At 35.0% G+C, this 27,634-nt stretch overlaps 1 protein-coding gene across 1 annotated transcript in view; it reads left to right on the top strand.

Moving 5' to 3' along the window:
- IARS2 (isoleucyl-tRNA synthetase 2, mitochondrial) overlaps positions 1-27,634 on the top strand; it is a 79,102-nt gene that overhangs the window by 44,535 nt on the left and 6,933 nt on the right. The window contains exons 10-18 of the mRNA XM_082612081.1: positions 532-622; positions 1,920-2,071; positions 4,153-4,313; positions 14,041-14,143; positions 14,772-14,865; positions 24,030-24,138; positions 25,315-25,417; positions 26,463-26,588; positions 27,200-27,331. Coding sequence (XP_082468207.1) covers positions 532-622; positions 1,920-2,071; positions 4,153-4,313; positions 14,041-14,143; positions 14,772-14,865; positions 24,030-24,138; positions 25,315-25,417; positions 26,463-26,588; positions 27,200-27,331 — 1,071 coding nt within the window. The remainder of the gene's footprint in view (positions 1-531; positions 623-1,919; positions 2,072-4,152; positions 4,314-14,040; positions 14,144-14,771; positions 14,866-24,029; positions 24,139-25,314; positions 25,418-26,462; positions 26,589-27,199; positions 27,332-27,634) is intronic.

Here is a 27,634-nt window from a genome sequence, read left to right as displayed (position 1 = left end):
ACAGAGTTAGAATTGAAGAATGCATAGTAAATGGGGGCATTTTTTTTTCCAGGTATTAAGTCACATAGACAAATTACTTTCAATCCCTGAAAAATGGCAAGTGGGTTTTACTAAATAGTTGAAAAGATCCGTTTTTAAATTTTTTTCAGGTTAAACAGTCTTCTCTAAATTTATTTTACACTCGTCAGTTACTTAGCAAGTTTTTCCATTTAGCTAAAGGCAGGTCTCAAAGTCGTCACAATGTATGTACACTGCCATAGATCTGTAAATTAACAGAGGTTTTTAGTATATTTTGTTACTTTTGTAATTAAACTTTAGGTGTATGTTTTAATAATACATTTTGCCTTTGGTGATTTAAATGTGTAAATTCACAAATTCTCATTGACTGAATAAGAAGTACCCAAATTTTCAGTGTAGTGAAAGACTAGACTATAATGAGATGTTTTGTATAGTATACTGCTTTGCTACATATTGTCATAAGATGAAATGTCTTGATACTTTATTTTAATTGTTCAAAATGACTCTTTGTAGGATTGTTTAGTGAATGAAGATGGAGTTTTCACAGATGCTGCAGGTCCTGAACTGCAAAACAAAGCTGTTCTTGAAGAGGGAACAGATGCGGGTGAGTACTGTTTATGTTGGTATCATAAATATGTATTTTCTGAAAAGCAGCCAGAAGTAACCTTTGCTGACAGTTCTCTCATTTTGTGCTTTCAACAGAAACAAAAAGCTAAAATTATATTTTATTTATATTTTATTTTGCCACGCAGTTTAAAATGGAGTTTGGCACTTTTTCATCTTTTGCTTTGAAGTTGCTCTACTTGTTTAAGCAAATCAAGGCAGTCAACAGAGAGTGATGTTATTTTAGGACAATAAAGATAGTTATCAGCAGTGTTAGTTTTGTGGAAGGATGAAATCAACCTTGGGACTAGATGCTGACTGTGAATCAGACACTCGCACTCTGTTTGTAACCCTTATATCACTGATATAGGATAGTTGATGTATGAACAATTTTAGGGGTCCTCCAGTCTTGAGTTGTCTTTCTGCCTTTCTATAAATATGGATCCAAGGACCAGGTACTATGAAAACCTTTCTTTGCCCACACAAAGACTAAGGCTAATTAGATCTGGTATATTAATTTTCTAGGGCTCCTGTCACAAATTACCATAAATTTGGTGGCTTAAAACAACAGAAACTTATTCTCTCACAGTTCTGGAGGCAAGAAGTCTGAAATCAAGGTGTTGGCCAGGCTCTGCTCCCTCTGAAAGCTCTATGGAAAAATTCATGTTTGCCTCTTCCTAGCTTCTGGTGGCTCCTGGTAATGCTTGGCATTCTTTGGTTTATAGCTGTATCACTCCAGTCTGCCTCTATTGTAACATGTTCTTCTTTGCTCTGTGTGTCTCTGTGTATCCTTTCTTCTTAGAAGGACACCGGGCATTGGAATTAAGGCCCACTCTAATCCAGTGTGACCTCATCTTAATTGCAGATTACATCTACAAAGATCCTATTTCCAAATGAGGTCACATTCACGAGTACTAGGATACTAAGGGCCAGGACTTTGGGGGACAGAATTCAACCCAGTATACCTGGTTTCTTCTGGATTACCTGGAGACCATTTTAAGATTCATAGTATGAAAGATTGTGACTCTGAATTTGAGATGGAGAATTCTAGATGTATTCTGTCATCTTTGAAAAGAAGAGCCATGGGAATGGCATAATTTGGATTCTGATTAAGGTTTTACAGTTTCTGCTTTTTTTGCCCAGAGATTCCCAGATTATGCCTTTGCTACCTGGTAGATGGCTACTCTTCCTGTCACCTGTTGGCCCAGATTTAGTACTCCCTGGGAGTTTAGAGAGTTATTAGGATTTTCATAGTGTTTTTTAATTGTGTATAATGTAAATTGTTATTGTTTTTTAAGTTATAAAGATGCTTCAGGCTGCAAAGAATTTGTTGAAAGAGGAACAATTGGTACACAGCTATCCCTATGACTGGAGGACTAAGAAACCAGTAGTTATTCGTGCCAGCAAGCAGTGGTTTGTAAATATCACGGATATTAAGACTACAGCCAAGGTATAAAAGGCATCCTACCCTAAGGGCTGGGTTTATCATTCCCTCAGTACGAAAGGTTTACATGTGAGGTTGGGGTAGGGTTTTGGGAGTAGAAGGGATTAATGCTATTATTATTTGGTTTCATATAAACTTGTAGAATTTTAGATCTGGAAGGACCTTGGGTTTCCATCCCTTCATTATACACATGTGGGAAATCATGCTTAAAGAGTTTAACTTGCTCTAATTTCCTACCCAGTGTAGTGAAAATAGCATAGAATTAGGACTTGAGTTCAGCAAATTGTTTAACCTCTCAGAACCTCAGTTTCCTCATCTATATAAAAGTGATAATAATGCCTACCTCACAAGATAAGTGAATAAAAGTTCCCAGAACAGTGTCTGGCACATAATAGGCATTCAGCAAAACTCTTTTAAAACTCTTTGCTTCCTTAAAATTGAAATTGAAGTTCATTTGAAAAGCTATTTCTTTTGAGTTAACAAATATTTTATAACTGGCATTTTAAATATTAATATATATTTGAGCTCTTTCATTCAATACATGTATGTATCTATCTGTATGTGTGTATCTCGTGAACAACTTGATTCTATTAAATGAAAGAGCTCAAATATATATTTGGTAACCAGGCTGAGTATACAGATATTTTGCTTTACAGCTTGCATGTAACATTGCAATTATTAGTTGGTTCATTTGTTGACCTGGCAATTTGGGGTCCATGCCAAAGCTATGCAAGCAGTTTACACTTTCTACATTCATGTAGAGTGGATAACTGTGCTATGGACCGTTTCTTTGTTTTGTTCTGCTTTTTACATTTCTGTGAAGGCTGTTTTTCTTACCTGTAAATGTTATAATTTGTAACTTTCAGCTCTGCACGGATTTTTGTTGCAGAACATCTGAGTCTGATGCTTATGCAATACGCTGAAGCCAAAATTTTTTTTAAACTTCTTTATAGAAAATTTTCAGTTGTTCCTCGCAGAAATAGAAAGAATAATGTACTGCCATGTCTCCATCACCCAACTTCAACAATAATCACCTTTTTGCCAATTTTATTTTTATCTGCATCCCTATCCATTATCTACACTTCCTACCCATTGGAGTATTTTAAAGCAACTTTTAGGCATTATGTTTTCCATAAATATTTCATCATGTATATCTGACATTTAAAATTAAAACATAATTTTAATGCCATTTTTACCACCTTAAAAAATAATAGTTATTCCTTAACAAAATCAAATATCAAGTCAGTATCACGTTTCAATTTTTAATCAAAATAAATTGCGAATGTTGCCATTCTACCAGTAGGTGGTACTACAAAGGGCTTTGGGGGAGGGGATTTCTGGTGGTTCAGGTAAACGAGGAAACTGTTTAGACATGCTCTAAAAATGTAAAAATGCTTTTATTGATGGGTAGAGAGACTTTCTTTGAGACTTTTTAAAATGAAGTTATATTTTCACTTACGGATATTTTTAAACATTTTTGCTATACAATTCTTTTCTTGGTAATTAACAAATGAAAGCAAATGCTAGTAGTTTACAACTTTTTTGGGCGGGAGGTGGAAGGAAGGAGAGTTCTTGAGAGACAGCCAGTAAATAGGAAGTAACTCATTTTGAGAAAGTGTTTTCTATGTTGTAAACCATACTATGTAAAATTAGGTTATATTGCATTCCTTGTTTGTACACCTAAGATAGTAGCTTATTTCTTAAACATTTAAAAAAGAATTATTGAAATCAAGTTTGAATTGATTTTAACTGTAGTTTAATAAAGTATAATACTTCTACTAAACCTGTTATTACCAGTTTTGATCTAGGGTGCCTGGAAATTAGTATAAAATTTCTTGTCACATCCTCCAAAGGTGAAGTCTGCTCTGGATGTTATTTATTAGATCACTTGTGATCCTATTTTAACATTGTCTCATTTGCTCTGAAATCTATGGTTTTTTTAGATTAGTTTCTTTTTGGTCGGGGGAGGGGGCACGTAAATGACTATAAACCTCTAAAATAAAGAACTGTATTAGGATAAATAGTGGCAGTTCTAGAAAATTTGTTCTGCTTTCTCTCACTGGACTTGATTTGTGAATCAATTGCAGGAATTGTTAAAAAAAGTGAAATTTATTCCTGGATCAGCACTGAATGCCATGGTTGAAATGATGGACAGGCGGCCATATTGGTGTATATCAAGGCAAAGAGTTTGGGGTGTTCCAATTCCTGTGTTTCATCATAAGACAAAAGATGAATTCTTGATCAACAGGTAGAACTCTTTCTAAAATTTTTAACATTTTAAAGTGAGTTGTATTTTCTTCAAAAACGGAAAAATAGTGGACTATTGAAAACTCTTGATATATGTTAAATAAAATATTCGAAAATAGCTATCTTTTTTGAGGGGAGTAAAATATAAATTTCAGAAAGATCCTTTCAGATGGATGAAATTTTAGCAAACACTAGATTATTTTTTCAGTATTGATACGTAGAAGCAAAGACTGTGAATATTTTCCTATGAGAATTCATTATCCCTGACTGTGCCCTGTGCTGGGGTAAGGTGTCAGGAGCCCAGAGATAAGCAGTGTTGAGTGGTGGAGCCCAGTATGTGATTTTTCTTCAGGAATTAGTGTCAGTCTTTCACTCTGAGTCTACTCTCCCTCTGAGTAGAAAGGGCATTAGGTCATTGTATAGGTAATTTAAAATTTAAGAAACTATAATATAGTTGAATGCACATAATTAACTCTAGTGATGATTACATTCCTAGTTATTTCTCTTTTCCTTAATTTTTTTTTTAATTTGGAAAGATAATACGTGAACCTAGTGAACAATTCAGAGTAGAAAAGCTTATACAGTAAAAAGAAGATTGTTTTCCCTAATCATATACTAGACCCTTTTTTGAGGCAGTAAACAAGACTGTCACGGTCCCTGCTCTTGATGAGGTGATAATCTAGCTAGTTTATCTTCTAGTAAATTAAGGTGGCTCTCAGGATTGTTGCTGTTATTAACAGATGTGGAAAGAGGAATATTAATCATTTCTTTTGTGAATACATCCTGGGTTATCATTTTTTGGAGTAATTTTGTTTTGAATGTTTTACTAAGTTATTCTAGAACATGAGCAAAGAGTTTGCGTTTTGGTAAGTATTTTCACATTTCGTCAGTTGAGGATTCAGTGAGGGTTTTGAGGGCATGGAGGCCAGCAAGTAATGGAGAATTCAAGTAATGGAGAGATGACAGCGTTGAATGTCCTACCTTGGGGTTCATCATCATTTTTGTAAAAAGGTTCTGCTTTTCATTGTCAACATTATTAGTATTTCTTTAGGTGGTACTTTTGTGAATATATGCATTTTAGGGGTTTTTTTAATTGTTGACTACAGTGTTGTTGTTGTTTTTAATTACCTTTAGCCAATATTAGGTAGTTCTTAGTATCCTTGGTGTGAAGGTTCCTTTTCACTTTGAAATGTTCCTTGTATCACTGCTTCATGGGTAATCTGACACCTTATGGCAACATGATTCAGAGGGAAGAACTAAAGGCTCTGCCTTGAACAAATATTGAACCCTAAAACAGCTCATTTGCTTCAGTTTTAAAGGATATGGCATTTGAGTAGGGCCTGGAGGATTAGGTAGGAAATGAGGGAAAGTAGTGGGATTAGGAGCTGAGGACCCAGAGTGGGGAAAATATAGCATGTATGCAGGAACCATAATGGAGCTGCAGGCTGTGTGAGGGGAACAGAAAGGTAAACACCTAAGAAAGATTGACTGGGGCAAATTGAAGTGAGTCTTGAATACCAGGCTAAGGAATTTAAACTTTTAAGTAGGCATGAAGAGTCACGGTATGTTTTAGGAAAAGAAAGTAGAGGTTAGAGACCAGGAAGTGATTTTAAGGCTATTGCAATATTATTACAACTTGGAGCTAAGACTCTTTGGCCTAAATACTGTTGCATATGTTGTTCTTAAAATTTAGAGCTTGATCACATAAAAACTAATATTTTATTTCCCCTACTAAGAATTAAAGTTGAGATAAGTTTACACAAGAATTGCTTAAAATTCCACACTGAAGAGTTTTCTTTTAAGGAAACCTTTATAAGACACGGCCATTGTTCCTCATTCTTTTCCATATTTAGAGAGCAGGATTTTTAGGGTGTTTCCTTGAAGTCATTCAAGTGGACCAATGTACGTATTAGTAAGTAGAGCAAGCTGGTTTATTTGACCATTATTTAATCACTACAATAAAACAGTACATAGATTGATTGGTCAGTGACCTAGGTGAAATAAATGTGAGCTTTGTCAGAAAAACACAAGCAGATTTTCTTTAGGTATCATTTATATTTTATTTACAGTCAATACATTTACATGGTATGTAACAGATTCTTTTCTGTTCTTCTGCCGTTGTGTTGCTTGCATGGTGTAGTTGATTTCTGATTCTGAAGTCGCAGAGATATACAGAATATTGGCCTACAGAAATGACAGACAAACAACCATACTGTCTGTCAATTCATAGGTCATTTTCCTGTACACCATTTCTGAATAATGTCTCTAATCCTCTTCCATTTTTGGTCCTTTAAGTGACATAACAGTTAATTTTTAAAAATGGATGTTAATTCTTAATTACTTGTCAATTTTTAAAGACTGCATGAAAGGCTGTCTTTTTTTTCTTCCTTAATCAAATGAGAATCAAGTGACCATAATTTTTTTTGTCCTTCTTGAATACGCTCTCTACATTGAAGTGAGTTGGTAGCCATCAAAAGTAACAGCATCTCCACTGGAAATTGGTGCACAGTCCACATGGAGTTGCTGTTACAGTTGATGACCCCATTAAGCAGATCAGAAGGTTCCTTCTGCTTTTCTTTCTTTTTTTTTTTTTTTTTTTTTTTTTTTTTTTTTTTTTTGTGGTATGTGGGCCTCTCACTGTTGTGGCCTCTCCCGTTGCGGAGCATAGTCTCCGGACGCACAGGCTCAGCGGCCGCGGCTCACGGGCCCAGCTGCTCCGCGGCATGTGGGATCCTCCCGGACCGAGGCACGAACCCATGTCCCCTGCATCGGCAGGCGGACTCTCAACCACTGCGCCACCAGGGAAGCCCCCTTCTGCTTTTCTTGATGAAAGTCTATAAATTCTCTCTTAAGGATACTAGTTTCACAGAAGAAAATCTTGATTTATTCATGTTCTGAATAAGCTGAGAGATTGGTAGATTTGAAACTCTGATGTTTAATTTCGATTTGAATTAATGTTCTCATTTGCACTTTATATTTGTATCTTCTCAAGAAATAATTCCATTTTTGACTTTAACATCATTGATCATTTTTCTTAATCTATAATATAATGCCTTTATAATTTAGGTGGAAATCTATTACTAATTAATAGAGACAAATACTTTTAGCATAGAAAAGATAAAATGTAGAAACATTTGCCACCTAGGAAGGAAAAGAGATTGTTAGTTAAATTTCTTTCATTTCAGACCATTTAATCAATTTAAGAGTATTAATGCAATAGTTAACATGCATTTAGGAAACTTAGCCCCCGAATTCTGGAAATTGTGAGAAATTCACTAGAAGCAGGCAAGGAATTTCAAGTTTGGGTGTTAGCTTTGGCTACCTCAAATTTTTGCTCATGTTAATAATAATGACTTTTTGGTGAAAAAGTTTGATAATGTTCATCAAATAAAAATTTCTCCAAAATTGTTTCTTGTCATCTTCAAAACATAAGTATAGAATTAAATTAAAAATAGAGCTCCCCCAAATTTCATTGTGTTCTAGAATTAAACTTAGTAAATAAATATGAAACATTTAGCCTCTTACCTCATTCTTATTCCAGTAACTTGCAGAAGAAAAGTATATTATAGTCCTTAATATTTTTGCTTTTATAAAGACAAAATACAGGAAAATGAAATGACAGCAACAGTTTGTTCATTACCTAGCAATCTTAATGCTGTTTAATTTCCGGTAACACGTTAAATAAGCTTCAGCCCAGTTGATAGCGAAGTTTAGAATGATTGGTTGGTGTTATAGTGGCTGGTACTACCTAGCGGATTTTCATGGATTGAAACCTAAGAAGGGACACACAATGCGTGTGTTTAGATAAGGCTGTTGTGTAAAGTACAAAGTTTTATGATGGACTAACTGCTTTATGAAATACAGCATTAAGATGGAAGCATAGAGATTATTTAGTGATAAGTGGTTTCACCCACTTTTATCGACTAATTTATACGATCTTTAGGTTATAAGTTAACTGTGTGTTTGTGTTAAGTATAGGGTATTATTAACAAAGAGGGGAATTCTTACATTTCAAAAGACAAATTTTGACTACTTGTGTTTTTTGGAAGAATATTTAATATCACTAGAAGTGCCCATAAAATTGTCTTAAAACTTTTAAAATCACCATCTCAGTTCTGTAATAAAAAATTACACTTTTAAGTATTTATCCGAAGGAAACTAAAGGACTAACATCTCTTGTACAAAGATATATATATATATATATATATATATATATATATATATATATATATATATCTGTAAGGATGTCTAATACAATTGTTTATAAAGAAACGTAATGATATGAAAAAGAAGAAATAATTAAAGTCAATTCTGGAAGATTGAATAGGTAGCCATTAAAAATGGTAGCTTAGCTCTTAATGGTTGCCTAGTTCCTTGTGTATGAAAATCAAATAAATGTAGCCCATCCTGACATTTGGCTGTTTCTGAGTTTTTGCTAGTGCTATAATGAGTATCTTTTGAGCACTTGTGCAGCATTTACTTGTGTTTTTTATCGATATTATCCTTTCAGATTTTGTTTGAATGTTAAATTTATCTTTATTTTGCAAGCTACTATAGTTACCTCAAGTTTGGAGGTTATATGTGTTTGTTTATTTTTATTGCAAATTTTGTTTTTAAAACTCTGCCACAATATTTTTAGGATCACTCAGACCACCAGGGTATAAGTCAGAAGAAAGTTTTCAGTTAGTGATACCAATTCTGTGCACTTAAATTTTGATTTGTTTGGATTGTGAGAATGTTTTTGTCTTTGAAATCTGCATTCTTATTTGTCATAAATTTTATTCAGTTTTTATACTCTAACTCAGAGTTGTCTTTATTTTCCTGTTTTTAAAAACTTAAGTAATATAGTTGTCTAAGATCTCAAAATAGAATTAAGTTACAGAAGATAATGCCCATTAAAGTACATTTAGTACATCATATTTTTATATTTCATGATAGAAAGGAAGCAAGTCTTGCTCTAAGTATTAGTAGGAATTGGTCTATTAATGAAGCAGAGCTGCTTCTCTCCCCTCTTTAAAATGTTCCATATTTCTTTTCGATACACTGGAAAAAACATTTTTGGGGGGTCCAAATTCATCTGTACATGTCAGAAGGGACACAAAAATAATGAGTCATATTTTTAGTAGTATGTAGTTTTATTTATGACAGCCTTTTTGAAACTAGGTTTTTAAAAGCTACTACAGGATTGTTTTCATTGGTGTAGATAACATTGTATGGTTGTGCAATTTTTAGTAAGTATTATTAGGTAAACTAAAAAAAACAAAACAAAACTTTCCTCCTCACAGAAATAAGAGACCTTTATCAGTTAAAAAGTATATTTGCAAATAAGGTTTATATAATACAAGATTAAATTTCTTCTCATATTGAAATATTATATTGTATATCTAAGTGAACAACCTATATCTTTATAAGAAAATGTAGCAATTAAAACTTCAACTTTAGTTAGACTAGAGCTGGTTGACTAAACTTGGTAGCATTTTATAGTTGCCTTAATAGCATGCCAGCTGCAAAATTGGAATCTTTCTTTGCTGTTGGGTATTTTTAGTTACAGACTCTCTAAGATACTTGAATATAGTTAAGTAATACTTAAAGTATAATTCTGAAACTTCATTGAATTTTTCTGCTATTTAGCGATATAAAAAAGAACTTAGTTTCGTTAGAGTTGAATCAGGCGTTCTGAAAGGGATATGTAAGTATCATCTACAGTTGTTACGGTTACTGACTACAGTTTTAGGACTTTTTTAAGAATAAAATTTTTCACATAGCCTTTCTTCTCCCAGCTTTTCCGAATGTTCATAGAAACTGAAGCTCAGGAAAAAAACATGATGTATTCCTGTCAGTATCTAATAAGTCGCAGATAGCCTCTGCTCTTTGGACTTGGTGCCCTCTCTGTCAGCACACTAATCTCCTGAGACTCCCTGCCACCCTGACTTGGTCTCTGGTTCACGCTTTCATTACACAAGGGTAGTAAGAGTCTTTTTGCCTTTGCTTAGCAAACCCCAGAGAAGGGGAGTGTGAGTTCACAGATACAGTGTTTGTCTTCATAAATGAGTTAGAAAGGCTGAATGGAGAAGTAAACGCAGAATCGAGCCATGATTTAGGAGAGACAGTTTCGAGGCCTGGCTTTTAATTGTGTTACTTGCTTATTAGGCTCATGATTTAAGGAACCCCAAGGCACAGAACAGTTTATCTGTCAGTTTAGCTATAAATATGTTTTACTATGAATCCAATTAGAGAGTGCTTGTAAAGTCCTTTTAAAAGTATACACATAAATGTGTATATATAATTTGTGGTATACACATAAATGCTTTTATTTTGATTAATAATAATATTAATCCTAACATCTCTACCTTATTTTCTAAATTAATATGAAATTTGAATGATTTTCCTTTATGTTTGTATTTTTTTTTATCTGTTTATTTCCAACACATTTAAAGGTGCTTCACTGGTTTATTTTACTGTTTACTGAAAATTACAATCTAATGATAACATTGTAAAGATAGAAAGGCAGAATGAGGGAACTTCCCTGGCAGTCCAGTGGTTAAGACTCTGAGCTTCCAATGCAGGGGGCATGGGTTCAGTCCCTGGTCAGGGTACTAAGATCCCACATGCCGCATGAAGCGGCCAAAAAAAAGGGCAAAATGAAAATGACACTCATATTTAGAATCTTTTTTTAATGAAAATTTCATAATTGGTATGATATATGTGTGTAAATGTGCTTTGCTAGTATCTCTCTTTTTTTTAGTTCTAAGAGTAATAGCATTAGGTTTATTCAGATTTTCTATTATAGTATATTCATATTTTCTTAACTGATAAAATGTTCTGTGCAAACTATTAAAATAGTAATATGTAACTAAATATTGTCATATAACTAGGTTGTTATCGCACAAAGTTTTTATGGTCTCATGTCACAAAAGTTTATCTTTATTGTTAAAGTCCATCTGAAATGTGTGACTGTATTAGAAATATGGACTTGTGCCCATTTAAACATTCTTATTCTTCATAATTTCTTCAGAATAGGTGTGGTAGCATTATACTTGTTCATTCTGTCCTTCGTAGTATAATCAACTTCGGTATCTTGGATATCAGTTTGTAGAGCATATTTAATTTATAATGCCCATTTGATTTTTGCTTCCCACAGCAATTTTTCATAAACACTTCATTTTATCTGAATTATCAGACCCAGAGAGGTTCAGTCATGATTAATAAGAAGCAGATCCAGATTAAGAACTTAGAACTTTTTCCTATCCTCTCCTCTTCCATTTCCATCGACTCTCATAGACCTACATTTTTAGTTACTTGCATTAATGGAGTGTGGTAGAAAAGAGGATAATTGAAAAGTTGGCTTTAGTATACGTACTTTAAATATTAATATGGATATGTGTTTTGGTAGCTGGTTAACAAAATTAACTGTTTTAAGTTTCCTGACTTCAAAGAATCAGTTTATGGGACTTCCCTGGCAGTCCAGTGGTTAAGATTCTGTGCTCCCAATGCAGGGCACACAGATTTGATCTCTGGTCGGGGAACTAAGATCCTACATGCTGCGCAGCAAGGCCAAAAAAACCCCAAAAGAATCAGTTTAAATAATAGCTAATGCTTATATAATACCTATTAATATGTGCCAGACACTGTTCTAGGCATTTTACATATAAGGTCAATTCATATCCATAATAGCTCTATTAATGATACTGGTATTATATGCATTTTTACAAACCAAGGTACAGAAACGTTGAGTGCTTTGCCTAGGGTCACATAGCTAGTAAGTTATAGAGCCAGGAATTAAATGAAAGCTGTCTGGCTCTGGGGTCCATGTTTTTTTTTTTTAATTTATTTTATTGAAATATAGTTGATTTACAATGTTGTGTTAATTTCTCCTGAACAGCAGAGTGATTCAGTGTATCACACTGAATTCTTTTTCATATTCTTTTCCATTATGGTTTATCACAGGGTATTGAATATAGTTCCCTGTGCTATACAGTAGGACCTTGTTGGTTATTATCCATTCTATATGTAATAGTTTGCACCTGCTAATCCCAAACTCCTAATCCATCCCCCCTCTCCCCTTTGGCAACCACAAGTCTGTTCTCTATGAGTGTGTTTCTGTTTCATAGGTAAATTCATTTGTGTCATATTTTAGGTTCCACATATAAGTGGTATCATGTGGTATTAGCCTTTCTCTGACTTACTTCACTTAGTATGATAATCTCTAGGTCCATCCATGTTGCTGCAAATGGCATTATTTTGTTCTTTTTTATGGCTGAGTAATATTCCATTGGTATATGTACCACATCTTCTTTATCCATTCATCTGTCACTTTTCGAATTATAGTTTTCTGTGGATATATGCCCAGTAGTAGATTACAGGATCATATAGCAACTCTACTTTTAGTTTTTTGAGGAACCTCCAAACTGTTTTCCATAGTAGCTGCACCAATTTACATTCCCATCAACAATGTAGGAGGGTTCCCTTCTCTCCACATGGGGTCCATGTTCTTGACCAATATATTCTGTGACTTCAGTGGAAAGCAACTAGAGGAAGTTGTAATGTCAATAACGCTGTGATAATAACTTAAAAGTATATTATTCCTGTGAGAAAATTTAGTATAAGATTTTCCCTGAGTTTAATTTTCAGATAATTTATAACTGTGTATTTTATCTTCCCAAAGATAATGATCAATTTCAGTACTCATATGATGTGCATTTATTGGCTTTCTGTTGTGTGTTAGGCATGTGTTAAATTTTACTGGATCATCTCATTTAGTTTGCAGTCATTCTGACAAAAGTATCTAGGATCATTAAAATGCAAGTTCCACTACAGTGGGAATCTTATCTGCCTTGTTAACTGCTGTATCTTCAATGCCTAGAACAGCGTCCAAAACATTGGAGGTACTCAAATATTTTTTGAACAAAAATTGTAGTAGTATTCTTAACAGAAGGGACAACCAAGACTTAGAGAAGTTTTAGTACTTGTGTGTGGTCATATATATAAAAAGTAGCAGAGTCAAGATATAAGCCTGGATATCTGTTATCAAATATCAGATATCAAAATCTGTGCTCTGGTACAGTATTGCCTCTTACGCAGATGTATTTGGACTCAGTCCTGTAAGCAGTGACTGGGCACTGCAAGTCTTTGAGAGGGGATTGGTGTGATAAAAGCAGTTTTAGGAATGCAGCTCTCTCAGAGATGTGTCATATAAATTAAATTTCATGTGTCATGTAGAAGAATGAGCATAGGGGAAAAGTCAGACCATTGCATCAATCTAGTATTGACGCAGTGAGGTTGGACTAATATTCTTTTATTTACTCAAAGAATAAATTTGAGTAATATTTCAAGGTAGAAACTGACAGAATGTGTTGGCTTAATTTGAGCAGAAATTGGAGGAGGTAGATAATTAGCAGGTTTTGAATATAGGTACTTGGATAGAAAATACATTGATAGCAACAGGGAAATCAGTAACTGAAATAGGGATATCAGGAGAAGTCTTTTTTTTTTTTCTTTTAAGGGCTCCATATGATCAATTTTATTTTATTTTATTGAATTTAAGATGACAGCAGGAACTAAGTAAGCAAGTAACTGAAGATAATACCACTAAATTTGGGGGAAAAGATAGGAAAAGATACCCTGCATATTGAGATAAATATCCTGCAGATAGGGAAAAAATACTACTGTTTCTTAAATTTAATCACAATAATTAAGTGAACAATTGTACTTTGTTCCCCCTAAAATAGCCAAACTATTGAGCATATTACTAAACTAGTGGAAGAACACGGCAGTGATATCTGGTGGACTCTTCCCCCGGAGCAACTTCTTCCAAAAGAAGTCTTATCTCAGGTAAATTTCTATTCGTATTTAACAGCCTATGTTAGGAATTGCACGATTTAATGACAACACGAGATTCCCTGGGAGTTAAAAAGTAGTTATGTTCTCATGTCAAGTTCATGAGTTGATTCATTGTAAATGAGGAGCTGGTGCAGTTTGAGAGCAGACATTTTTATTTAGCTAGAGAAGCTGGGTATATAGTGCAGCAGTAGAGTGTGAGGGATATTTGCTGTCTCACTGAGGGCCAAGATTGATTTTAACTGGTTTGTTGGCTGAGCAGAGAGAGGCACTTGTGACTGTGAGAAAACAGTGCCTAACGCTGGTGTATCAGGACTTTGTAGGACATGAATTCGAGTTAACTATGGCATCACATATTGAAAAATCCAAATTGGAAGATTATTTCAAGAAATAAAAAGTTTATATTTCCATTAGTAAATGTGTAGTTAAGTGGCCACAATCACTTTTACATGCAAATGAAGCAGTTGTACCTAATTGCAAAATACTTAAAAATGTCTGAATTTCATTTTAGAATGTGAATTTAATGGTTGTAAGTATTTCATTTTCTTAAGACCTTTCTGGGTATTAATTGTAAATGTTGTGATGGCTGTGTAATTAAAATGTTTTTACATTATCTTACTAGGTTGGTGGTCCTGATGCTTTGGAGTATGTGCCTGGTCAGGATATTTTGGACATCTGGTTTGACAGTGGAACTTCATGGTCTTATGTTCTTCCAGGTAATTTAAAATAGTAGATTCAATACCAATCAAGCAGTTTTGAAAATAAATAAATGCTATCCGAAGGAATCTATAATCAAAACTCTTTTCTGTGCTTTATTTGGAAGGATATCTGCTATAATATAATTTTAGAAGAATATAATTTATAATATAATTTTATAATATAATTTGGAAGAGCTATTGGATCTTTTAATCATTTTTTAAAAATGATTAAAAATCATTTAGTCCAATGCTTTCTAAACTTTTTTTTTCCAATTGAAATTTTTATGTAGAACCACAATACATAAGATAATAAAAATGGGAATTTTCTTCCTCCTCTCTGTCAGCTCATTCTCCTTGACCCCAAGGCACTCAGTTCTGTAAAACAAAGTTTGGAAATCACTGAAATAGCCTGACCCAATCATTTTTCAGAAGAGGAGATGAGATTGGAGTAGGGTCCAATTAGGTGATGGTTACATAGCTTAGTGTCAGGCTAGAAGTCGGTTACCCTGCTTTCCGGTTCTCGTTCGTCTGTACTCTATTACCTTCTCACAGCTTTACCCCTGTCTATGCAGACAGCTGACTAATTTCTACTTCCTCACAGTTAGGGGAGGCTTTTGACTCCGTGCATAAAAAGGGAGGCGAGATTGGGCAGGAATTAGAAGGGATAGGAGCAGGCACACGGAGGACGTGTTTAGATGTGAGAAGATACCTTCAAGGATACTCAGTGAGAAGCTAGAAGTGAACTGAAATAGAGCTGCTCCGCACTGTGAGGTTAAAGACCAGGATGACGTGCCAGGGAAGCAATGCTGCATCAGATAGGTCCTCACATTGCTGCTGCGTGCTGGCTTTTACCCAGGAGATCCTGTTTGCTTTCTGGAGCAAAGGAATGTGGGAAAACAGCTTGCCTGTTCAGCTTACCATTGTTAAAGGGACGAAGAGGGATCGTGGTCAAGTTTTACCTGGGCTGTACTTCTGGTAGTAGGCCTCATTCCTGAGAGGACAGCAATATGATCCCTAGCAGGTAAATGGCTAGGAATGCTCTAATTGGGCCTTTCTTTCAGCGTAGGAAATTTGAAAAGCAAAATACACAGAAATTCATGCTTACTCTGTATTATAGCTAAACTGTACATAAAAATTCATAATGATCTAATATGTTAACATATTAATATAATTTTTATTGTATGCAGTAATTTTCAGAATTATTATTTCATATGTTTCTCCCACCGTACTCAAGAGAAAATATTGCCAGTTTAGGTACTTTGTTTTCCTAAATTATATTGAAAATGTCAGCAGATAACACTACAGAAGGTAGGTAGGTAGGTTAAATAGTGTTATGTTATAAACAGGAAAAAGAGTTACCTCCTGCCACATTTGGGGCAGCATCCTGAATTCCAGAATAGAATAAATATGCCATATGTGAGATAGTGCTTGTAAAGTGTATTTCAAAGCTCATTAGCTGCCTCAGCCTTGGTGAGGATTGCTGCTACTGGCATTGCTGCTTTTCAATTTCTAAAGTGGTTTTATGTTACCAAGTGCGGCAAGTGCAAATTACACCTGGAGCCATTGACTGTTAAACTGTGTGAAAATTGTCATTAAAACCTATCTGTGCTGCTGTCGGTGGTACAGATAGAGTTTAGTCATACTATTTCAAGTTTGTTCTTAACCAGGTATCTGACAGTGACAGAAGTAGTTTATCAAACGAAATTAGTGGTAAAAATGCACCTAATCCGTAAATCATTTTTTCCTTCCATGTCATATATAGCTAATTAATTCAAAGAAAGAAAATCATTTTGCCATTTAAACATGTGTGCTGCATGCATAGGAGGGTGCCAGAGCATATGTAAACTATCTTCACAGATAATACATAAACCCTATTTTATTTTATTTTATTTTGGCCGCGCTGTGCGGCTTGTGGGTTCTTAGTTCCCCGACCAGGGATTGACCCTGGGCCCCCGGCAGTGGAAGTGCTGAGTCCTAACCACTGGCGCACCAGGGAATTCCCACAAAGCCAATTTTAGACTGTAGTTTCTACTTTTTCACTGAGATTTTATATTCCTCTTCCTCAAAAAAAAAGTAAAGAATAAAATAAGAAAAATCTTAGGAGATTGATCAGCAACTTAGATTAATTGATTTATATTTCATCCTGTTTTCCTCCCTTTTCTTCTTTCATGATAAAAAATTTCAAAAGATAGGCAGAAAGAATGAGGTGGGAAGGAGTCCAGATACTAGGTGAATTCATAGTTCAAAAAACCATAAAGCAAAGGTGATTTTCCTTTAAAAAACAAAACAAAATGAGCAGTCACCTACTTTCCTGGGAAGGCTTATTGTACTTTTCATTCTCAGATGGCTTGTATCAAGTCTAATATGAAATGATTCAATGTCTGCATGTTTCCTTGAGAGTGTATTATTGCAAAGTAAAATCAGCTTGATTTTGAGCTTAATTTTAGATACCAGTCTTCATCAGTATCTACTAATGTTTAACGAGTTGAATTTGGTGATTACATAGCATACATATCTAGTTTTACTTTTTGGTGACAGATTTTATGGCAGTGAAAGAGATTTGGCTTCTGTTTTCACACCAGGTCAAGTACCTGGTGAGTTCTTTGTGAGTTTCACTGTGAGTGAGTTCAAGGACAGTAAAACTTAAGAAACTGAAACTTGAACACTTTCTGAAAGGGAATGGCATTTAAAGTGAATTATACGTAAGTAATAAGTCATATCCATATTTCTAAAACATTCCTTAAATGTTTACCAAAGACATTAATTATTGCACTGATTTAAAAGTAATTAATATTTAAACTTTTTAAAAAATAGCTTTATTTTTTTGAAAAAATTTGTATAGACGAGCTTATTTACAAAGCAGAAATAGAGACACAGACGACAAACTTATGGATACCAAAGGGGAAAGGGGGTGGTAGGATGAATTGGGAGATTGGGATTGACATATATACACTGTTGATACTATGTATAAAATAGGTAACTAATGAGGACCTACTGTATAGCACAGGGAGCTCTACTCAATGCTCTGTGGTGACCTAAATGAGAAGGAAATCCAGAGAGGGGATATATGTATAGCTGATTCACTTTGCTGTACAGTATAAACTAACACAATATTGTAAAGCAGCTATACTCCAATAAAAATTTTTAAAAATAAAGTAAAACTAATTAATGTTAAAAAAAATTTTTAAATAGAAAAGTAAAGAGAATCCATACCCCTTGTACCCCTTCCCCACAGCCTTCCCATTATCAGCATCCCACACCAGAGTGGTCTATTTGTTACATCCGATGACCCACGTTGACAAATCATTATCATCCAGGGTCCACAGTTTACATTAGAGTTCACTCTTGGTGATGTACATTCTGTGGTTTTTGACAAATGTATAATGGCGTGTATCACACAGAATCGTTTGATGGCCCCCCAAATCTTCTGCTCCACCTTTTCATCCCTTGTTCCCTACTAACCCCTGGCAGCCACTGATCTTTTTACTGTCTCCATAATTTTGCCTTTTCCAGAATGTGGTATAGTTGGAGTCATACAGGATGTAGCCTTTTCACTTTGGCTTCTTTTACTTAATAATATGTATTCAAGGTTCCTCCATGTCTTTTCATGGCTTGATAGCTCATTACTTTTTAGTGCTGAACAATACTTCCTTGTCTGGATGTACCACAGTTTATCCATTCACCTGGTGAAGTAATTAGTGTTTTAAAATATTTATTCTACATCATTTCTGATTCTTTTTAACAGATAAATAACTTGAAGTGGAGAAAAGAGATCATTTTTTGAAACAGAAACTTAGATTTACAAATAAGTTTTTTTTAAGTCACCCTTTTAAGGACATATACAGTACTAATAGCTTAATTTCAAAAAATAATTATTATTTTTAGCAATTATTTTTTGTTTAAATTATTTTTAAATGTATATACATTAAACAGTAGTTTTACCAAATGTTTGTGCTGGTTCTACAACCTGCCTTCTTAGTTCAATATAATAATCTTCCTCAAAATTCATCAATTCAGCAAAATTATACAAATTTAGTAATGAAATTATAGATTACTCAGTTTTTTGCTAATTCCTCTTTGATAGTAATTTTTTAGTAGTTGGTTTATTCTTTAAATTTTTACCATACCTAAATCACAATTCTAGAGGTATTGAACAGTTGTTTCCTCTAAGCGTGAATCTTTACTTTTTTTTTTGGGCTGCGCAGGCGACTTGCGGGCTCCCAGTGTCCTGACTAGGGATTGAACCCGGGTCACAGGAATGAAAGCCTAGAATCCTAACTACTAGGCCACCAGGGAATTCCTACAGTTTTCATAAGAGCGAAAGTTATTGTAAAGAAATACTAACTTTTTACCACATGGTTAATTGCTACTTTTCCTGGAATTTTACGACACCGAACATAATACTATGTCTCCATAAGAAGGTTCTAAATTTTTCTTTCACTGAAAGATCTATGCAGGGGCTTCCCCGGCGGTCCAGTGGTTAAGACTCCACACTTCCAATGCAAGGGGTGCAGGTTTGATCCCTGGTTGGGGAACTAAGATCCCCATGCTGCCAAGAAAACATTAAAAAATAATGATAATAAAATTATAAAAAAAAACTATGCAGGAAGGAAAAACGATAAAAAATAGGCAGAAAAAAAAACCGGGCACTGTTCCTCCCTCTTGTACACTGCTGGTGGAAGTGTAAATTGGCACAGACCTACCAGAAGGGGTTTTCACATTATGCGTCAAAAGCTTTGAAGTAGTTTTCTGTCTTTTGACTGAGTGATTCCACTGACAGGAATCTATTCTGTAGAATAGAAGTAATCAGATCTGGATGAAAAATTAGGTGTGAAGATATTCATTACAGTGTTATTTCAAATAGTAAATGACATTGACCAACAACCCAATGTCCATCTGTAGAAAAATGGCTAAAGTGATATGGCATACGTTCATATGATAGAATGATATGCCTTCATTAAGTCATGTTTTTGAACATTTTTTGAACATTAAATGGTCATGGGAAAGTATTATTTAAGGGTGTGTTAAATTTTTAAAAGTGCAGAATACAAAGATGTAGGATATTTACTCATGTAAATATCGGTATGCATAGACAAAATAGCGGAAGGAAATATGCTGAAATAAACTGATTATCTCTGGGTATTGGGAATATATGTGACTTTATTTTCTTGAACTTTACTGTTTTACAAGTTTATTAAAGTGAGAATGTGCTTTTTGTTGTTAGAAAAAATTAAGCATTACTAAAAATAAACTTACTAGACCAGAAAATAGTCCCAATAATTAATTATATGAGGTTGTTAAATGATTCTACAGTATACCAGCACTTGAGTTTGACTGTGGTTTGTATTACTTACCATCCAAGACTAAACTTCTCATCCTCATTTTGAAAGTTCCTGTAAACTTTATCTTTTCATTTCTTACTCAGTGCTTTGCTACTCCAAAACTTTCCCACTTCCATCTTTTCCTTCTGGTTTCATACACCATCTTGACAGGCTCTTGTTTGCAGAAATTTTCTAGGGTTACACTTCCTTTTCCAGAATGATATTTTGCTCCTTACCCAATTCCAATAATTCAGCATATATGAGAATGAGAAAGACACCAAGATTTTACCCTTAATATGAGTTAGTTGTTTTGTTGTGCTATTATTAATGGCCTGATTTTATTAGGTACAACATGTGTTTCTAGGACAGAATCAGAGACCATGTATTTTAAAAGTAATTTAGTATACCTAATCACATTTTTGCAAGTATCCCTTCATATAAAACTGAAAAAATATACCAGGAAGAATCTTTCTTAATTCTCCATCAGCAACTATCAAGTGCCCTTTATGATGTATCTTAATAATAGTTCACATTTACTGAGTATTTACTATGTGCTAAGCATGTTATATTACGTCTTTAATCTCTAGAACAACCTTATAAGGTAAATAGATTTTGGTGTTATCCTCATTTCAGAGAGGAAGAAATGGAAGCATGGAAAGGTTATGCTCAGGCCCCATGGGTAGTAAGCGCCGCAGCCAGGATTTGGACCCAGGCAGTCTGAATCTAGCCACTGTGCAGTCTTCAAATTGCTTTTCTTCTGCATAGTGTAAGTCCTTAGGCAACAGCCAGCTTTCTTAAAACTAAAAATTTTAGAGCTGGCAAAGATTTTAGAGATTATTTAAACCCCTTGTTTTTTTAGGTGTGTTAATCAAAGCTTGGAAGCAATGATTTCTCCAAGATGACAACTTTAGTTTGATTTCATGATTATGGACTGTCATTTCACTAGGCCAGAAGTGGGTATTTTCTGAAGAAATGAAAATTTCTTGGGAATACTTCCTGCTATTTCATTTTCCACTTATTTCAGAGAAGGATTTCCCCTAGTGTTCTGTTATTAATCTTCTCATTAATTATTGCTACATCCAAAATGTGGTCTCCAGTAGGACGTTAACATTTTGGGTGGGATGAGGTTTAAGTGCTGGTGTTTTAAAAGTGTAAATGGTTACAGATCAGTAGAGGAAGAAGGAAGGTCGGATACAGATGTGACACTCTAGATGTTGAGGCTAAACGTTTTGTTCTCATTGCATAGGCATTTATCATTGTATATTATCCTAGGCTTTCCTAACTGCATAGACTAGGCTAATCTGTGTTTTCACCCTGATAACAACATAGTTATTTCTTGTTTAACAGAAAATCTACCCTATTGGCTATCATCCCCAAGAGGGCAGATAGTACAGTGCCTGCTAGGTGCTTGATAATGTTCGTCGAATTTAACTAACTTAACGTTTGATTACATTATTTCAGTTTTGTCTCCCACCTTCACCCAGATACTCTTTGTCACATAAGGATTACAACACTGAATCCTCAATGTTAGGACATGAGAGCAAATCACCATCATTTTACAAATAAACAGGGATTGCTGAGGTTTCTTAGAGTTCTGAGTTTAGGTTTAAAATATGGAAGTAATCTTCCCCAAAGACCTCATGCTCCTTTTTTTGAAAACCATTTTTATTCTGAAAAGTCACAGAAGAGTATAAAGAAGTACATACCTTCACCTAGATTTTCCATAGTCAACATTTTGCCACATTTGCTTTATATATATATTTTCTATATGGATATATAAACAAACTTTTTTCTCTACAATTTAAAGGTAAGTTGCAGACTTGATGCTCTTTTATCCCGAAATATTTCAGTGTGTATTTCCTAAAAACATGGACAGTCTCTTGTATAACCAATATGAACATCAAAATCAGGAAATTAGCACTGATTCCATACTGTTATCTATCTACAGATCTTACTCCAATTTCACCCAGTAATGTCCTATATGGGAAGAGAAAAAAATAAATAAAAAGGGGCCTAGACCCAATCTAGGATCTCATGTGACATTTAGTTATCTCTTTAGTCCCTTCATTTTGTCCTTGTCTTTCATAAACTTGACATTCATGAAGGTACAGGTGGTTTATTTTGTAGAAGATAGTACCTCAGTTTGGGTTTCTTTGACGTGTTCTCATGATTGGATTTAGATTGTGCATTTTTGGCAGAAATATCACAGAAGTGATACTGTGTCCTTTTCAGTGCGTCATGTCAGAAGTCACATGATGTCTTTGCTGGTGATGTTTAACTTTGATCACTTGGTTAAGGTGGTGCCTGCCCATTTTCTCTTGCAGAGTTACTCCTCCCCCACCCCCATCTCCCCATCGTAATTGTTATTATACGTACAGTTGACCCTTGAACAACGTTGGTAGGGTCACCAACCCTCCATATTCGTGGTTCCACATCCATGGATTCAGCCAACGGCAGATCATGTAGTACTATAGCACGTATTTAGTTAAAAAATTCCGGGTGTAAGTGGGCACTCATATTTCAAACCTGTGTTGTTCAAGGGTCAACTGTATCTTGTAGAGAGATACTTTAAGACTGTGGAAATATCCTGTTTTCTCACCAGATTTTTACCTAGTATTTAAGCCTCCTTGATGATTTTTGACTGAAATGATCATTACTTATGATGTTTGCCAAATGGTCCCGTATTTCGGATTTTTAACTCTTGAATTAACTGTTGTTATTTGTTGAATGCTGAAGTAGCTCTCAAGCTTGCGTACATACATGTCCTAACGAATTTGAGGCTAAATTATTTGTACAGCATTTTTTTTTCTTTTGCCATGTTTTTTCTTAAAGACTTAATTTTTTAAGAGCAGTTTCAGGTTCACAAGACTTAATTTTTTAAGAGCAGTTTCAGGTTCACAGCAAAATGAAGAGGAAGGTGCGGAGATCTCCCTGTACCCTCCGCCCTTACACAGGCAGTCTTCCCTGTTATCAGGGTCCCCCACCAGAGTGGTACATGTGTTACAATGGATGGACCTACCTTGACACATCATCATCATCCAAAGTAGATAGTCTACATTAGGGTTTACTCTTTGGACAAATGTATAATGACCTGTGTCCATCATTAGAGTATCATTCGGAGTATTTTCACTGCCCTAAAAATCCTCTGCACTCTGCCTGCTCATCCCTCCCCTGCCCCGCCACCAACCTCGTGCCTCAACCCCTGGCTCATAGGGCTTTTGTATGCTTTGCCCATCTTTTGACTGGGTCGTTGTCAAATTAGAAGTTAATAACTCGCCCTTTATAAGACATTTTTTCCTAATTTGTTTAATATCTTGGTTAAGTGCATACACTCCGTGGCCAGATGGTCTACATTTAGACTCCATGTCTACTGCTTACTGTCTGCATAACCTTGGGCAAGTTATAAAATCTCGCAGTGTCTCACTTTCCTCGTCAGTAAAATGGGGATAATAACAATATCTACCTTCTAGAGTTACTATGAGAATGAAATGACTTAACATATAAAGTTATTGGATACTCAGCAAATAATTGTTGAATTAATAAAAATAGTTTATTTTCATAAACGATTTAACTGGAAATATTGATACTGGTAGTTAATATGAATCAGTCCCTAATTTAGATAATATTTTAGTTATCTGTGGTTTGGGAGATCATACTCCAAGGTTTATTTTCTTTATCTTGATTAATAAATTGGCAGTGAGGGTAACAGCCCAAGTGAATGCAACCTAGCCGTTGGGTGTAGCATGACACAAGACATAAGTAACATGATTCCTTTTAATATTTTAATACCTTGATAAACATTCATTTCCATTTTCCTATTTAATTAACTTAAATTTCTGTTTTTTCATATTTATTTTTGAGGTACTGACCAAAGAGCAGATTTGTACTTGGAAGGAAAAGACCAGCTTGGGGGTTGGTTTCAGTCTTCCTTATTAACAAGTGTGGCAGCAAGGAATAAATCACCTTTTAAGTAAGTATTACACCTGAGCTAAACAAGTCAGCACACGGTTGAGTATTTCTACTGAACATTCACCAGTGTGTGAAGCACTGTACTGAATAATATGTATATGATAAAACACTGCCATTAATTAACTTACAGTCTGCAGTCTCAGGAGAGAAATAGGTTTGAAGTAAAAAAAAAAAAAATAGAGACAAAAACAGACAGCAATACAGAGAAGCCTTGTCACTCCAATACAGATCATAATTCCTAGAAGAGGTAAAACCGGCATTGACTGGAGTAGTGGAGAAACCCTCACAGATGGATGTGGAGAAGGATATTCTAGCTTGACTGAGGACAGCCTCAGTCAGATATCCTTACATTTGTAATTTCCACAAGTGGCTAATGGATGGAAATATTTCTTGAGTGAATTTTATTAAATTAGGGATTCTTATTTAGTTACAGAGAATAGCTTTTCCTTATTCAAATATGTAAATAGAGGTCCTAATCAGAAAGATTCTTAAATAGCTTAAGATTTTTGCTATCTTAAAGTGAAAACCCATCTCACAATTTGCATGTTTTATGTTTCTTGTATAACATGCTTTTAAAAGTCGATAGAACAGCAGACACATATTTCTCTCAAATTGTCCTTTTGAAGATAATTTTGTGGTGATAATTTTTTTTTTTTTTTTTTTTTTTTTTTTTGCGGTATGTGGGCCTCTCACTGTTGCAGCCTCTCCCGTTGCGGAGCACAGGCTCCGGATGCACAGGCTCAGCGGCCATGGCTCACGGGCCCAGCCGCTCTGCGGCATGTGGGATCTTCCCGGAGCAGGGCATGAACCCGTGTCCCCTGCATCGGCAGGCGGACTCTAAACCACTGCGCCACCAGGGAAGCCCTAATTTTTTTTTTAAGACATACTTTTTCCTGGTTAGTTTTAATGATCAAAATCAGTACATAATAGATGCTCAGGAGATAATTGTTTAGTGAATGTAAACATAAAAATTTTGTGCATAAGTAGAGAGCTTACTGTTTAACTATCAGGATAAATAAGTAGCTGAGAATCAGACTTTGAAGAAAAGTTTTCATACATAATTTGTCAAGAAAACTGATTTTTATGTCAAACTAAGTTACTCTTTAAGCTGTGAGTCATCTTCAAAAAGACCATCATCATTGTGTTCATTATTATAATAGCTAATTTGTCTTCTTAGGACAGTGGTTGTTCATGGATTTACCCTTGGAGAAAAGGGAGAAAAGATGTCCAAGTCCCTCGGGAATGTCATTGATCCTGATGTTGTCATCAATGGAGGACAAGTAGGTGGTTCCCTAAAAATTCATTTTATTTCTGTTTTAAGGCTAAGTTGGCAGCCAGAACCCTTAATATAGTTACTTCAATGTAAAGAAAAAAAAAAACCTCACAAAACTATCTTTTATACTAATAGCAAATGCTTTTACCATGTTTTAAATCTAGACTCTCAAATGATACGTGATTTTTTTTTTTTTTTTTTGAAAAAGGGCAGGGTTGGGATTGTAGCCCTTTTGCCTCATTTCAGGTCTGAATCTCCAGTTAGGTCCTGAGCCATGCTATCCCTCTTTTAATTGTCTGAACTTTAAAACTTTATAAACTGTAGTTTTACAGTTAAACAGAAACAGTATAGGAAAAAAATGAGATCGCATCTTCTAAATGCATGTGTCAGGGAATTCCCTGGAGGCCCTGTGGTTAGGACTTGGCGCTTTCCCCATGGGGGCCCAGGTTCAATCCCTGGTCAGGGAACTGAGATCCCGCAAGCCGCGCAGCCATAAATGAATGAATGAATGTTTTATTATTCTTGGAAATGATACACTTTAAAGCAAGTCATTAATGAACATCAGTCTGGTGTTGCTGATACTTTGGTTTATTTTGGAGGTGCTTTCAGAAAAGAAATCCCTTCTCTGTTATTTTACTCCCTTGGCTTTTTACTGCCCTCCTAGTGTCCAGTAATCAGTTCTCTTTATCGGAGTAGCTTGGGAATATTGAGAGGGAAAAGCAATCCTTCCCCTCCCCTGGCCCGCTCCCCCATCACAGACGCATCTGGGGCAGTACTCTGTCCACCTGCTGTAGTGGCTGTTTACTGACATGACAGGAAGTCACTGAACAAGACTGCAGGCCGAACTCTCCCTTTTTCCAGTTTTGTTGTTGTTTTAGATTCGGCCTGATCTCTGAGATCGTTAGCCCTTATTTCATTACAGTACGGGTATATTGTATGCTTACATTTTGCTCACACATTTCTGAATAGGAGTCTTACCTAAAGCCTCTGTTCACCAAATTGTAATCGAAAGCCATTTATATGTTTATATGTTTTTTTCCCTCAATGAAAAGGATCAAAGCAAAGAGCCTCCCTATGGTGCTGATGTCCTTCGCTGGTGGGTCGCTGAGTCCAATGTCTTCAGTGAAGTGATAATTAGTCCATCTGTACTGAATGCTGCCAGAGATGATATTAGCAAGGTCAGAGTCACTACTCTTTCTATTATGTACTATTCCCGAATGAAAAGTTTACTGAGTCATTGTTAAAAAAAAAATGAGGCACATTTTTGTTGGCACTTCACAACTAAATGAAAATGAGTTCTCCACATGTTATGAGCTTTTAAAAATATCCTGTGCTAATTTATTTGTTTAAAAATATAAGTAGTAATGCTGATAATTTTATACTTTTTATATTTTATTTTAATATAATATGAAATTATACTAATTTTGTATACTTTTTATGTGCTCAATGACTGTGCACATTTATTCCATTTATTTTTACCTACACAACATTCTTACCGACACAGATGAACAAACTTGGGCCACTGAAAGGCGATTTGCCCTTGATTTTAAAGAAATGTAATGAAAATTCAGTTTTTATGTATAAAGTACAGGTTGTTTCTGCAACTGAGCTTTTGAAATGAGAGTTTGTTTTCTGCATTTGTAGTCTTATTATAGGAATGATATAACAAAGTATCCCATTAAGAAAGTAACGAGTTGGATAAAAATTATAGAGAAAGAAAATAATTTTTTAGTAATAATTGAAGGACTCATATTTTTTGACTGTATATTTTTTTCCTCAATGTTTATAGCTTAGGAATACACTCCGCTTTCTTTTGGGAAATGTGGCTGGTTTCAACCCAGAAACAGATTCTATCCCTGTTAACAATATGTATGTCATAGACCAGTATATGCTACACCTACTGCAGGATTTAGCAAACAAGGTAAGTGTGCATTAATAAGATTTTGGAAATAGCACAGTTGTATGTTGAAATTTGTGTTGTACACGAGTGGAGCAAACCTTGTTAGAAATAGTATCTAAGGGAGATCAGCTCGGTGCTTTGTGACCGCCTGGAGGGGTGGGATACGGAGGGTGGGAGGGAGGGAGACGCAAGAGGGAAGGGATGGGGGAACAGATGTATATGTATGACTGATTCACTTTGTTATAAAGCAGAAACTAATAAAAAAAAAAGAAATAGTATCTAAAAGCACTAAAAAAAGTTATACTTGGGCTTCCCTGGTGGCAC

Source organism: Mesoplodon mirus (genome assembly GCF_964341445.2).
Source record: "Mesoplodon mirus genome assembly, chromosome: 3".
Classification (NCBI taxonomy): Eukaryota; Metazoa; Chordata; class Mammalia; order Artiodactyla; family Ziphiidae; genus Mesoplodon; species Mesoplodon mirus.
The sequence above is the reverse complement of the archived record's forward strand: the minus strand, read 5'-3'. Positions and strand labels throughout refer to the sequence as shown.